Source organism: Brienomyrus brachyistius, chromosome 18 (assembly GCF_023856365.1).
Source record: "Brienomyrus brachyistius isolate T26 chromosome 18, BBRACH_0.4, whole genome shotgun sequence".
In the NCBI taxonomy this organism is placed as follows: Eukaryota; Metazoa; Chordata; class Actinopteri; order Osteoglossiformes; family Mormyridae; genus Brienomyrus; species Brienomyrus brachyistius.
Genome location: NC_064550.1, coordinates 22025660 through 22038789, shown reverse-complemented (window position 1 = coordinate 22038789; position 13130 = coordinate 22025660). Strand labels below are relative to the sequence as shown.

General features: G+C 45.3%; 1 protein-coding gene across 1 annotated transcript; it reads left to right on the top strand.

The window, feature by feature from the left end:
• Nucleotides 1–8357: 8357 nt before the first annotated feature.
• LOC125712535 (protein snail homolog Sna-like) lies at nt 8358–11299 on the top strand. The gene is made up of 3 exons (XM_048982693.1): nt 8358–8798; nt 9179–9694; nt 9963–11299. The coding sequence occupies exons 1-3, from the start codon at nt 8723–8725 to the stop codon at nt 10148–10150; spliced, it is 780 nt and encodes a 259-aa protein (XP_048838650.1). The 5' UTR covers nt 8358–8722; the 3' UTR covers nt 10151–11299.
• Nucleotides 11300–13130: the final 1831 nt, after the last annotated feature.

Here is a 13130-nt window from a genome sequence, read left to right as displayed (position 1 = left end):
CTCTTCTTTCTGTTTAGGTCCAGATACGTCGTCTGCATCATATGATCGCCTGGAAAGGAAATGCAAACATATAGCAGCCAGATTCTCAAAAGAGACGTCTATAGCTCCCGTGACAAATCTACGTGTAAATTTTTATGCTTATTAGGTGTTAATAAAACTCAAGAAAACACCTGCATGCACCGTCAGAATTCTAGAAGCCTTTCAGCGCTAAATTTACACACTCAATGGAAATCTCACTTGCACTAGTTTTGAAGGAATGCACTGAACAGGAGTCCAAATAATCAATAATCTTCTCACCATATGCCTTAACATCTAGTTCTCTGCAGTTAGTGAAAGCATCTGCCCTTCATAACACTCGTCTTACGTCGCCTGTAGTTTGACTGGTTCACAGCCACTGTTCACTCTCAGTCCCTGACAGAAGTCATGCCTTTATATGGACTCTCAAGCATTTGTACCATGGAATTGGATCTGAAGTGTTTCTGGACTCCTGATCTAGGGTGGGGGGCAGGGAATCTGCGTTAAACCTGATGTTTTTAATACACTTTTAACACGCAGAGAAAGGCTGGGGTTAATGCCGGTGCCTCTGGCCAGCACTTACTTAGCAAGCAAAAGAATGATCCGACCGACAGGCAAGTATGTCTCAAAGTAGAGACTACACTCTACTGTAACCTTGAAGAATATTGAGAAAGATATATTAAAGAACTGAAATCGCCTGAGGTATATTCATTGCTCTGGAGAAAAGCCTTGTCAAAGTAATGCAAATCTCGTGTAATAACAAGAGTAATAATAATCTGAATAACAATAGGAGGCAGTGCAATTATCTGATGTAAATAGTCAAACAAATATGATTAGGCCTCATCTGAAATGCTGATCTTTTATAGGTATTAATGAGTGTGCTTCTCACCCTATTTACGCATCCCTGTTCGCTCCTCTCACCTCTGTGACAATAACACTTTTCGTTGCATGTGACCTTACCCACATTTGTTCTCATACTCCCCATACCCTTCATTGCACCCTTTTGTCTAAAGCAGTGTTTCCCAATCCCGTCCTCGTGGACCCACTGTCAGTCTGGGTTTTCGCTCCCTCCAAGCTCCCTGCCAGGCAGTCCACATTTTTGCTCCCTTCCAGCCATTGGTAGGGAGCAAAAACATGGACTGTCTGTGGGTCCCCAACGACTGGATTGGGAAACACTGGTTTAAAGATTTGCCAGCCATGCACACTTGCTGCTGAAGTAGGTACACTTTATTGCCAAAAGTATTGGGACACCTGCCTTTACATGGACATGAACTTAAATGACATCCCATTCTTAATACATGGGCTTTAATATGGAGTTGGTCCACCCTTTACAGCCATAACAGCTTCAACTCTTCTAGGAATGCTGTCCATAAGGTTTGGGAGTGTGTTTATGGAATTTTTTGCCAGACAGAGAAGTGTGATTCGTCACTGCATAGAACATGTCTCCACTGCTGTAGAGTCCAGTGGCAGTGTGCTTTACACAACTGCATCTAATGCTTTGCATTGCACTTGGTGATGTGAGGCTTGGATGCAGCTGCTCAGCCATGGAAACCCAATCCATGAAGTTCTCTGTGCACTGTTCTTCAGCTGATCTGAAGGTCACACGAACTTTGGATTTCTGTAGGTATTGACTCTGCTGACAGTTGGCGACGTCTGCACACTGTGTCCCAGCATGCCTTGTCCCCGCTCTGTGATTTTACATGGCCTACCACTTCATGGCTGAGTTGTTGTTGTTCCCAATTGCTTCCCGTTATAATACCACTAACAGTTGACTGTGGAATTTTTGGTAGCGAGAAAATTTCACGAATGGACTTATTGTACAGGTGGCATCCCATCCTAACACAGTACCACGCTTGAATTCACTTCTGAGAGTGACCAATTCTTTTGTGAATGTCTGTAGAAGCAGTCTGCATGCCGAGGTGCTTGATTTTATACACCTGTGGCTATGGAAGCGATTGGAACAACTGAATTCAATGATTGGGTGTCCCAATGCTTTTGGCAATATAGTGTAGATCACTCGGCGGCTATGGTCCCAAAGCTCCACAGATGTATGCCCTTGATGACCTCTGCAAAGGGGGCCTCTGGTGGCCTCCCGCACAAACCCGGGTGACACCTGCTCCGTTCATGGGGAGCAAAATCCCAAACCCTCAATGCTCCGCAGCACCAGTCTACTGAGGTCCGGTAATGTTAGGAACCTAACAAGCAAGTCATTTTAATTCCAGAGGGATTACAGACTTCTGGTTGTGATAAATGGCTCATTTCCTTCCTCAGCATGCGACAGTGTCATTATATTTCTGGGTCACGACCGTATGATTATTTACATGGAAGCGTGATAAGCGAACTGGCACAGAGCAGCGAACCCTATAACCTTGCATCACATTATATGGTTCTGTCAAGCCTGAAATACCCCTGTCACTGTCCCAGCTCGCCTTACATATATTTATAACATGGACACTTTGACCCACTAAGGTGCTGAAGCTTTAGAGGGACATACCATTGTCAAAAAAAGGTAACTCTCATCGGGGCTGGCGGCTGGTGTCTTTTAGCCGCTGAGGACTGCAGGAAGTGACCAATCGCACAGAAGAACTAAATATATCACGATGGGAGAAGTGTAGTGGTTTCTTTGGATGTTTTATTTACGCATACAGTACGGCAACATCACAATGACCATGAACAATGACCAGCTTGTCAATACGGGATCATAAGAACACATCAGTGACCAAGGATACCGAAATTCACCAAACATTCCTAATCCATCCATCCATCCATCCATCCATCCATCCACCTTTCAACCACTTACCCTAGGTGGGAGGGGCTGAAACCTATCACAGGCAGCGCAGGACAGGAGGGAGGGGTTTGCCTTTGGTGCAACGCCAATCCACATCACAAAATGAACACACACGATATTGGCAATATAGAGACACTGATGATCATGTTGCTCATGTGCGGTTCTCTGATGGTGGAATGAGCTGCTGAACCACAGCCAGCCATCAGACTCCCTTTGCAACTTCAAGAGACGCCTCAAAACCCATCCGCTCTAGAGACTCCTCCTCTAACCTGATACCTCTTGACATCCCATGAATGTTCCTGCGTTGTGCTTCTGGTCATTGAATATCCTTACGATGTTCTTGCTTTGTTTGGAAGCTATTGTGCAGCTCCAATGCTGCTTACACTTGTACCCAGGCACCCACTGGAAGGTCAGCATAGCTGCACCTACGCCTAGTCCATTCCCTGACAGCTGTGTGTTTGTAATGTGCCATTTGCCTCACTTGCACGTTTGCTTTGGACAAGCATCTGCTAAATGATGTAACTGTAACCTGAATGCATGTCTCTGAGCAAGCCCCCACACATAACCGAGAAGAGACAGGATTTAAACCCCCACCCTAGTGGTGTGAGGCAATAGTGCTACCCAGCAAGTTATGCCCTTACAATTTCAGAGTCTGCATGCTAGTTATAGCGCCAGTTCAAACTCCTAATGTTTTGTCTGGAATATAATGAAGCAGGGCATTGTTTTCACCAAACAGGGGTCTCCAAAACGGTGTTACTCAGACCTGATCATAGATACAGTATGTACTGAGGTTTACACTCAACCTGAACATTACTGTGCTCATGGTACATTTGAAGAAGAATTTCAGGAATGACATATGTTGACAGGTCTCTCTTCTATGTCAGAAATACCTTGGAAGAATTGAACACAGAATCGGACTATATGCTAAAACTTATAGCATCATGTTTTTTAATACAGTTCCTTATCAGTTCCCTCCTTGTGCATAGTGCCTTCAACAATCATTTGGAAAATATAAGATCATCCCACAAACACATATCATTATACCTGTTAATTGATCTGATGCATTAATCAGTATTTTGCAACAAAATATGTAGCTTTCAGCCATTTGCGGTCAGTTGCATTAAATTTATACCTGAGTTTTCTGATGCAAGAGTTTCATTTTCCTGGGTCAAAGAGTTTCAGATCTTCACTCGCTGGGTGTGGCAATAAAACAAAACAGGGATGCAGGTGTTTTAGTCATGAAATTCCAGCCGGTGTTGCTACACGTTATTACTGGCTCTCGAGAGCTTAATAGACCTACGCACACACTCATAGCCAGTCTACATAGCAGAGTGATATGTCAGAGGTGCACGTCAAATTAAGATCGTGGTTTATGCACTATTCACCAAAGAGTCCTTTACGTTTTGAATGTTAAGTCACTTCACTGGCAATTCTTTCAAAATCAATGGGAAATTTATCGTGACAATTCAGGATAAATACCTCGTTATAGAGTACTATGTCCCTATAGAATATGATTAGTTTTCTTGTCAGGAAGTAGATATATTTTTACCAGTAACAAATGGGTGGGAGAATCATTTTTAAATGCGCGCTGAGAAAACAGAGCGTGCAGGTAAAACATAACAGCTTCACAAAAGTCAATCCGCGGTTGTGGACGAAACTCTCTTAAACTGCGGTCTGGAGCCACCTTGTGGTCTTTTAAGGTATTACATTAAATTTATACTCCAGCGAAGACCAGAGGATGGCGCTCTTACACGACGCTCATTTGTCGGGACTTTCTCCAACATATTCCATAGTTAAAATATAATAGTGTAGTATAATATAATCTAACCAATACTAAAAAGTAAATATTTGGGAGCATATGATTAAAAAAATCTGGTAACGATTCTGTCAAACGTATGAAATGGAAATCAATTACAATTTTATTCAAATTAAACACAGGAAGTGTATCAAAGTACAAATGCAAGAGGGTTGTGACTTTTCTGTCATGTTTATTTTTTTAGAAAGGTTTTACCCCTGTCAAAAACGGCATCACCGTCAGGATTCAGCATCTCTTGGGCAAGACACACTAAAATACCGGACACACGCTCTTTGATTTCTAACCTTCTAATTTATCCATAATTCGAGAGCTTATCAAAACTTTTTGTCAAATTCCGAGCATTTGATACATTTTAACAACTAATGATATTACGCAAAAATCCCGGTCATCTTATTAAACATAGTAGATAGACAACTACCGCGCTGCGTTTAATCTCCCGATTTAGTTGCACTGCTTAAATTGCTGATGAGGGCATTTCTTCTCTTTCCTTATGTCGGTCAAAAATTATGTAGTCTACAAACGAGTTAGACCTTGTTCAGTCTTCACCAGTACCCAAATTAGAACAATTTGTTTCTGATAAATTACAGACTTGTGTAACATGTGCTAGACTTTGTGGCAATGAATCATCATGGTTAGTTGGAGGCTACTAAACCGGTGGTGATTCTACCTCAAACCATGTTTTCTTTCTCAAAAAAGAAACGACGACCACGTCCGCACTGGGCGGAGATCGATTGGGTTGGTGTACCCTGGCTGGCCATGTTCAAACACGGCAAGCAGACCTGAGTCAACTACAAACATCACCGATCAATCTGTCGAAATTGTGTATTTGGTTTTAGGTACAGGCCCTGTCCACTCGTCATTAAAATAAAGTAGCTTATACTACACCATGCTGTCGGTCATCTTTGTCATTTTCTGAATTTATACAACGGGCATGACAATCTTAATACAACTAATGGATCTCGGGGCAATTCTTCTGAATGATTACGGTCTGATTTTGAAGAAAAATGAAGCTATACCGGGCTTTTTAAATTATTTTTATTTATTATTTACATGTTCCATTAAATCCTTTCTGGTGTAAACTGTAGACTTTCAGCTGGATAGGTGCAACACAAAATGGATAGGCGACGAAGTCCGTCCAGTCCGTCCTGGAAAAACTATAGGACATCTCGTGTACTGCCCGGGGTCTTCATCTGCACAGAAAGAGAAAAATCTGTATTTTCTAAATGTTCTGTGCTCCTAGCACATTGCTAACGTGTTATATAAAGGAATGTAAATTGGTAGTGTAAATATTTACTGCTTATTTAAACTCAATCCATCCATCCATAAACTTAATTAAATAACATATAATCCATGCACATGTGCACTTTTTCAAGAACTTTTTAATTATTTAAGATGCACTATAACCGTAACGGTAATCTACACTGGTTTTTGCTGCTATATTACGGCTAATATATTTTTATGTTAGTTCCACTTATATTCTATTCTGTTTATTTTATATTTAGATTATATATTTTTAAGCTTACGTTTTGTAGTATTAACACACTCTGCTAGGCTGATGGTAAGTCAGTGCAGCGTAATTTCATTCTGATGTGCGCTAACCGGTGTATGTTCTGAATGACAATAAAGTCGCTATTCTATTCTATTCTATTCTATTCTATTCTATTCTATTCTATTCTATTCCAAAGTGCCCCGAAATGGCATGTGAATCATCAACGAGTATCAAGACGTTTGATTTCAACTGAATGCTAAGTCTATCTGGAAAACCTATAGCAATTCAATGCAAATACGGTGCGCTGAGCCGGTGGAATTTCGTAAGGTATTCCATTTCATGAATATCAATATAAGGCAGATAAATGCTGCAGAGTTGTGTAGTTCTTTATTTAGTTAGTACGTTTATTTAGTTATTTACTGCACCCTCGATTGATTAGTGCAGCAAGTCTATAGCGGAGTAGCCTAAACAACAAGCAAACTCGCTGGGTTTTAGAATGTCGTCTTGCTAGTGGTGGATCTGGCTGAATACCCGTCCAGAACCAGGTCTTATGTATTTACATAATATAAAAAAACTGAAAAGTTGCCAACATCACTTGAACATAAGGGGGGGGGGGAAGAATGTTTGTTATGTATTATCCAACTAGTTTGACATTTAATGTAGGGTACTACGGCGTTTTGTATAGGTTGTTAAAATGTAATACTAAATCTGTCATACATCTAAACAGTTATTGAAAGTTGGATGATGAGAAGGCGAGACTAAACATTATGGTGTTCGTGTACAGAATCCAAACTTGTTTCAAATGAAACTTAACTGGGACAACAGCTATTTATAAAACACGTTTTCCACTTACGATCAATATTTGACTAAATCTGAAAAAAAAAAAACTAAAAAACTGCAGGGATTAACGCTGGTTACATGCACCTGCGAAACAAACGAATAATATGTAGTACACCTTTAATGTCAATCTGATGCATGAACATTCCTGAGAAACAAAACAACGGGAATTCCAGACCCCCCCCCTCCCCCAGCAAACACTGAAGACGTGATATTGCCGTATAAAGGTTATCCTGACAACCAACGAGGAAAAATAAATAATCATTTAAGGTGACTGTAGAGATGCACGTCTACCAGATTTTCACAACCGCTGTTCGCCTCTGTCGCGCCTCCCTAAACCAGCGTATACACCCAGCACTTCCATAAATTTGGAAATCAAGCGGTCGTTTTCTTCCGATGGTCTGTAACCACAGGGCTGTACCGCTCCTCTGCCACAGAGGCACCACTTGGTGCATTTTGGGGGATCAGATTCAATTAACGTTTCCACGGTATTCATAAATCCCAGTAATAAGTACTGCTCTGCAATCATTTATTCTTTTTTAAAAAAAGCAGTTAGGTATGCTTATATAAACGAACCATTAGTGTGCAGAAGCTTGTAAACGTAGTGGCACCCACACGGGGCGCCGTCGGCAACACTGTGGCCTCCCGCTGGGGGGGTGAATGCGCGTGCAGTTTGCATGCTCGTCCCGGATTGCTGAGGCACTTTTTGTGCAAAGCCACATCCGGAGGACACATAGACCTATAATCTAACGTATTTGCTGATGTTGGTCGTGCTTTTTAATAGTGCAGAGTATAGCCGTTTTGGTGACTTTTTCAACGGATGCTTCCGACAGGGGACGCTGTGGCCATATTAGACATTAAGCATGGCCTCATACGTTTTGAGAAAGGGAAGTGTTTTATACTTAACTTGCATTTTTATTTAGGATGTCTTGCAATATTTTAAAATTTACGTGTTATGCTCCTGCTTATCCAATATATGCCCATAATTTATCCGACCCTGGTATGGTCGTTATTATATAGTCATTTGGCGTACAATTAAATACTAAATAGCCTAGTCATTTCTATTCTAATCGCACAGAACTTTACTATAAGTGAAACAACTAGTTTCTTGTATAGTTTTCTGTCCGACATTTAGATGTTTTTAGTATGGAACTTCACTTTTACGTCTAATTGTGTTTTATATATATAAGTTTACATTCTTTGCACGTATTAAGTCTTAAAACCTATTTAGGAAGTCTGTCAGCATTCCTGAGAGCTGTCGACTAGCTAATGGGCAATCAACCTTTTGCAGTGTTTACTGGCCGGGATATAAACAGCGCAATTCGATAAATCGTTTGCGTAATCTTTGTCGGAATGCGCCTCTTTCAATGGGCGACAATGGCAGTGCGATGGCTGGGCGACAGTGCGCGTCGGCGTGATGGTGTCCCGTATTTGCGCCTCGGGCCACCTGTTTTTGGGGGACAGCAGGGCTGTGGTGGGCGGCTCTGGGGCGGGGTTATGATCTAATTCTCCGACCCCCTGCCTTATCCTGCATGACTATATCACGCACCGCAGTGGACACTAGACATAACTCTGCGGTTGTGGGAGTTGCACGATCTCCGTATGGGCTTGGGAAAATAGCTCACGTCGAGAAATCAAACTGAACTTCTGCCTCTGGAAGTTTTTAACTTTTTGCACAGTTTTTTTTTGTTAGCTGTCCGTAGATTGAAGGGACTTTGTGCGTAAAAATCAGGGCAACATCTGTACACATCAGCTCCGTCTTCTTCAAGGTACAGCGATGCCTCGATCTTTTCTCGTTAAGAAATATTTCACCAGTAAAAAGCCGAATTACAGCGAACTGGAAAGTCAAAGCGGTGAGTACCTCGACGATAAATATGTACACCAGGCGGATATGGGCGTTTTTGTCGGCGCTCCATATTGAAATCACGGTTTTTCAAGCATTTCCCGTCTTTTTAGAATGTGCAAGTCGATGCTATCATTTTTTTTTTTTTTTTAAAGAAATCTATCCCATAAAAAGTCGTTTCACCCCAGAGCATGTAGAAATTATTTCTCTTGCCGTATGTGATTTCTTTATGATGATCGTTTTTTTCATTCGTTGTTATACGTGTAGGATGTTAGGCTTGGATGCAAAGCTGCGCTAAACACGCAGGATAGTAGGAGCGGGCGGTTGGGATCGTGCTTGATGCTGATAGTCTGCAAACTGTTACCTGACACCTTGGCTGTTTGTTTTCAGGCACCTTCTCAGCAGGTGTACCGGAGAGGTACCCTTTAGCGGAGCTCCCCACTGGGGAGAACGGTCTGTCTACAGCCTGCTGCCCTGCCGGCCTGGTGTGGGACGTCAGTATCCTGCCCGGCCTCTACACCCCAGAGCCTGTTTCCATTCCCTCTCCCACGGGACCCCTGGACCTGAGCAGCTCCCATTCCAGCAGCAGCGAGGAGGATGAAGGGCGTTCGTCGGACCCCCCTAGCCCGGAGCCTGCCGAACGACACCAGTGCCCGAACTGCGGCAAGAGCTACGGCGGACCGGCGGCACTGTCCCGCCACCGGCTGTCTTGCCGCGCGAAGGACGAGGCCGCCGTACCGGCCACACGGCCCGCCTTCCGCTGCAAGCACTGCACTAAGGAGTACAACAGCCTGGGGGCGCTCAAAATGCACATCCGCTCGCACACGCTTCCCTGCGTCTGCACTACGTGCGGCAAGGCTTTCTCCCGGCCCTGGCTGCTACGTGGGCACATCCGCACGCACACAGGTGAGCGTCTGCAGCCAGCCAGGTTTCGGGGATTCGGCTGGGGGGGGGGAGGGAGTCGGTCAATGGGAGAGTAGCACTGGACAAGGGGCAGTGAGTTATTCATTGATAGGTACAATCTTATCTGGGTCGTTTAAGCATCGCCGCAGACTCTTGCTGGCTCCTGGTCGATTGACGTCTGAGTCGGCTCTGAGAAATTCCCGTCCTCCGGTCAGGCTGATAGCGGAGACCCCCGTAAGATCGGAGATGACTGTTGCCCCCTTTGTTCCAGGCGAGCGGCCATTCTCCTGCCCCCACTGCAACCGGGCCTTCGCGGACCGCTCCAATCTGCGGGCTCACCTGCAGACCCACTCCGAGGTGAAGAAGTACCAGTGCACCCGCTGCTCTCGAACCTTCAGCCGCATGTCGCTGCTGCACAAACACACGGTGGCCGGCTGCTGCTCGTCCCCCTCCTCGTAGGAGGACCGACGCACCCATATCCCCCAAAACTGGCCTTCGTCTGCACAGCAGTGGAGACAGAGGCCAACCGGAAACGATGACACAGTCTACATGTCTGCGGGGAGAGAAACCCCTCCCACTCCTGGATTTAATTCCTCAAGTCCCCTTTTTGAATGTTACAGAAAGAAAAATACAACCCCCCCCAATATGAGCCGGACAGACTCTACATGTGGTATCCATTCCATCGTCCTCGTGGGATGTGAGTCGGCCAGCTGGAATACAGAGAGTAGGATGTGCAGAGTGTTCCCAGGATACCGGCTGGCTCGGGACTGTGGCCTCGGTGCAGCTGCTGGCGAGTGTGGGGGGGGGCGTGTAGGTTTGGGGGGAGGGGAGGCGTCTCTCAACACGCTCCACACACATCCAGGAATTTATTGGGACAGCTGCTTCGGCACAGAGCTTTGGAGGGAGGGCGCTGACATATGTGCTAACCCTGACCTCCGGTGCTCCACCAGCAGGTGACCCCCCCCCCCCCCCCGTAAACATTGAGAACTGACTTGTGGGAAATCAGGCCGTTCATGCAGGGCGAATCGTTGGTCTGTGGGTCGCCGCTTTCCAAAATGGACCAGATTCTTCACTTTCCACGCCGTTGCGTATTTTCGGACATGCGACCCCTTTCCGGCACCGTTATGTCCTGATTGCTTGAGCTAAGGTTGTCCTGCACAACTTCGATTTACATGATGTTAGTCTTCCCCTCTCTGGGGTGTGTGTCTTCACTCTTGCAGAAGTAAACTAGACAAAATATGTGCCTTACTTTGGATGGTAATCCTTTCTGTGTGTGTGTACTTGTTTTTATACAATGCTAGTGCTGCAGTATTTGATATGCAAGGGGTGGGGGGTTAAGTTTTGGACCAACCATCAATTATACAATGTATTTTAAGAAATCTACCACGTGCGAGTCTGGTTGAAAAAAATGTGTTTACATTACGGTTTATGTTTTTATCCCTCTACAAAAAATCAAGTCATGAAAGTTGCAGTGTGGGGGGGGTTGCTTTTGAAAGTGCGACACAGCCCCTTCACCAGACACCTTGTGTGATTTTTATCTGATCTCTACTTTTTGTACAGGCATCAAATTAGCATTCAATAAAATAATTTATGTTTGTAACAAAAAAAGGCTGTTTCTGCCCTGCTGTGGTTTATGCTACTGAAGTCTGTGGACTGGGGAGCTGAGAGGTGAGTAAGTCCCCAGCACTGTGGATTTTAGTGACGCGTCCTTTGGGGTCCTCGTATGACGGATGGCGCAGCTGTCTAACGCCTGAAGAGGAGGACCTACAGCTGCACATCAACCGGTCCATCCAGCAGATCCCTGTCCTCCTGATTACTGCCTAGTGCATTATGTGTTGGAAAAACATGAATAACTTAAAAACCTACTATTAAATCAATGCTTTACCCCCCCCCCCCCACATATACATGCATGAGTTTTCAGCTGAACATGAAGAACGTGAAAACTCATTTGTATATCCACCTGAAGCAGGTCCAAACGTTAAACTCGCTGCACCTGACGTGATTTACCCCGTCATCTTCCCGCCGGTGTGTCCGAAGAGGGTGTTTCTGGGAGTCGGACCCCGGCGTTTGGCTTGGCCGACGCTCCCGGGAAATTTATGAGGAAGGCAGACACGGGCTATAAAGCACACGGTAAACTGTGGGGGCCTGAAGACCTCAAGAACTTTTCAGGGCAGGGTTGGGTAACGGCGGAGCACCAGCCATGGAGCCGAAGTCAAACATTCTGGTGCAAACCACCCCCCCACCACTGCCCTCTTGGTACGACCCACCCGCGTCCCTTTCGTGTCAGTTTCTATTCTTAAAATGAACAAAAACAAACGCGGAGTCCCTTCAGCGGTGAGTACGCGGTTAGCAGCAGTGTAGGGTGTCCGTAATTGATGGGTAGGGTGCCGGCAGCTTGCTTGTCTCTGGGGCCCTCTGGTGCAGTATTGTGTGTCTGTCACTAATGGCTCAGGAATGTCGCATTAGTCAAGGCCCCACACGCGTGACACCGACACGACACCGGCGTTTAAAAGGGGACCTCAAAGCCATGGTGCCTGACACGGACAAACCTCAGAAACATAAACCCGTAACCGAAATCTAAGGCTCCGGTTTCAATATCACAAGAAAACAATACGATACGCTCTTTCATGTGGGCAATAAATTCTTATGGCCTAAACGGGGCTAAAAGGACTGATGTGATTTTAGACTAGATCAGACCCTCTTTTATGTTTTATTATGTTTTAAGTTTTATTTATTAGTCGCCATTAAGGCCGCAGTAGGGCGTCAGATTGGTTAACAATGTCGCTTTTCGAATGTGTATCTTTTACTTTATGTCTGCGACTTGCTTGATAACTGCGGTCCACCTGAGGGCGTCCGCGCCTACGCCGGGCCACACGATCTACCGCTTCTCAGTGACCTGAAGTAAGCTTCGGGGAAGGTTGCAGGTTCTGTGTCTCCTGTCCTGCGGGGAGGCTGAGGAGGTGCAGGAGCAGGGCCCCCACCAGCCTGAGCTTTGGGCTGTAGACAGGGATACAGGAAGAAGCCTGTCAGGCTGAAGTAAAAGAGCCTCATCCTGAGCTGTTGATAAAGAAGCAAGGGGGGGGGGGGCTGCGTTCAGAGGGACTTCTATTACTTGGGGGGTGGAAGAGCAGGTCCCTATCTCAGGTCCCCCTACTCACCGCAGACCAAACGCAGACCCATGGCTGAGCCTGACCAAGCCCCCAGGTTCCTCAGGTGCTCCCCACCAGTGCTACTCCCTCCCTCTGCTCAAACCCAATTGCTGCCCCACAATCAGCCCCAGTGGATCCCGACCAGTACAGAATGAGCCATACATTTTTTAAAACATGCATTGTTGTCTTATATTATTGTTTTTTTTTTTTCAACCCATCGGCCGTAGAAACCCTGCAGAATGTTTCCGGCTGCCTGCTGCTCTGCCAGGAAGATGCGATTGGTGGCCCCC

What these genes read in the sequence shown, in the direction of transcription:
- LOC125712535 (XM_048982693.1), top strand. Translation starts at nt 8,723, where the DNA reads ATGCCTCGATCTTTTCTCGTTAAGAAATATTTCACCAGTAAAAAGCCG. An exon ending in CGAACTGGAAAGTCAAAGCG is followed by an intron (nt 8,799 to 9,178) that starts GTGAGTACCTCG and finishes GTTTGTTTTCAG; the next exon opens with GCACCTTCTCAGCAGGTGTA. An exon ending in GCACATCCGCACGCACACAG is followed by an intron (nt 9,695 to 9,962) that starts GTGAGCGTCTGC and finishes CCTTTGTTCCAG; the next exon opens with GCGAGCGGCCATTCTCCTGC.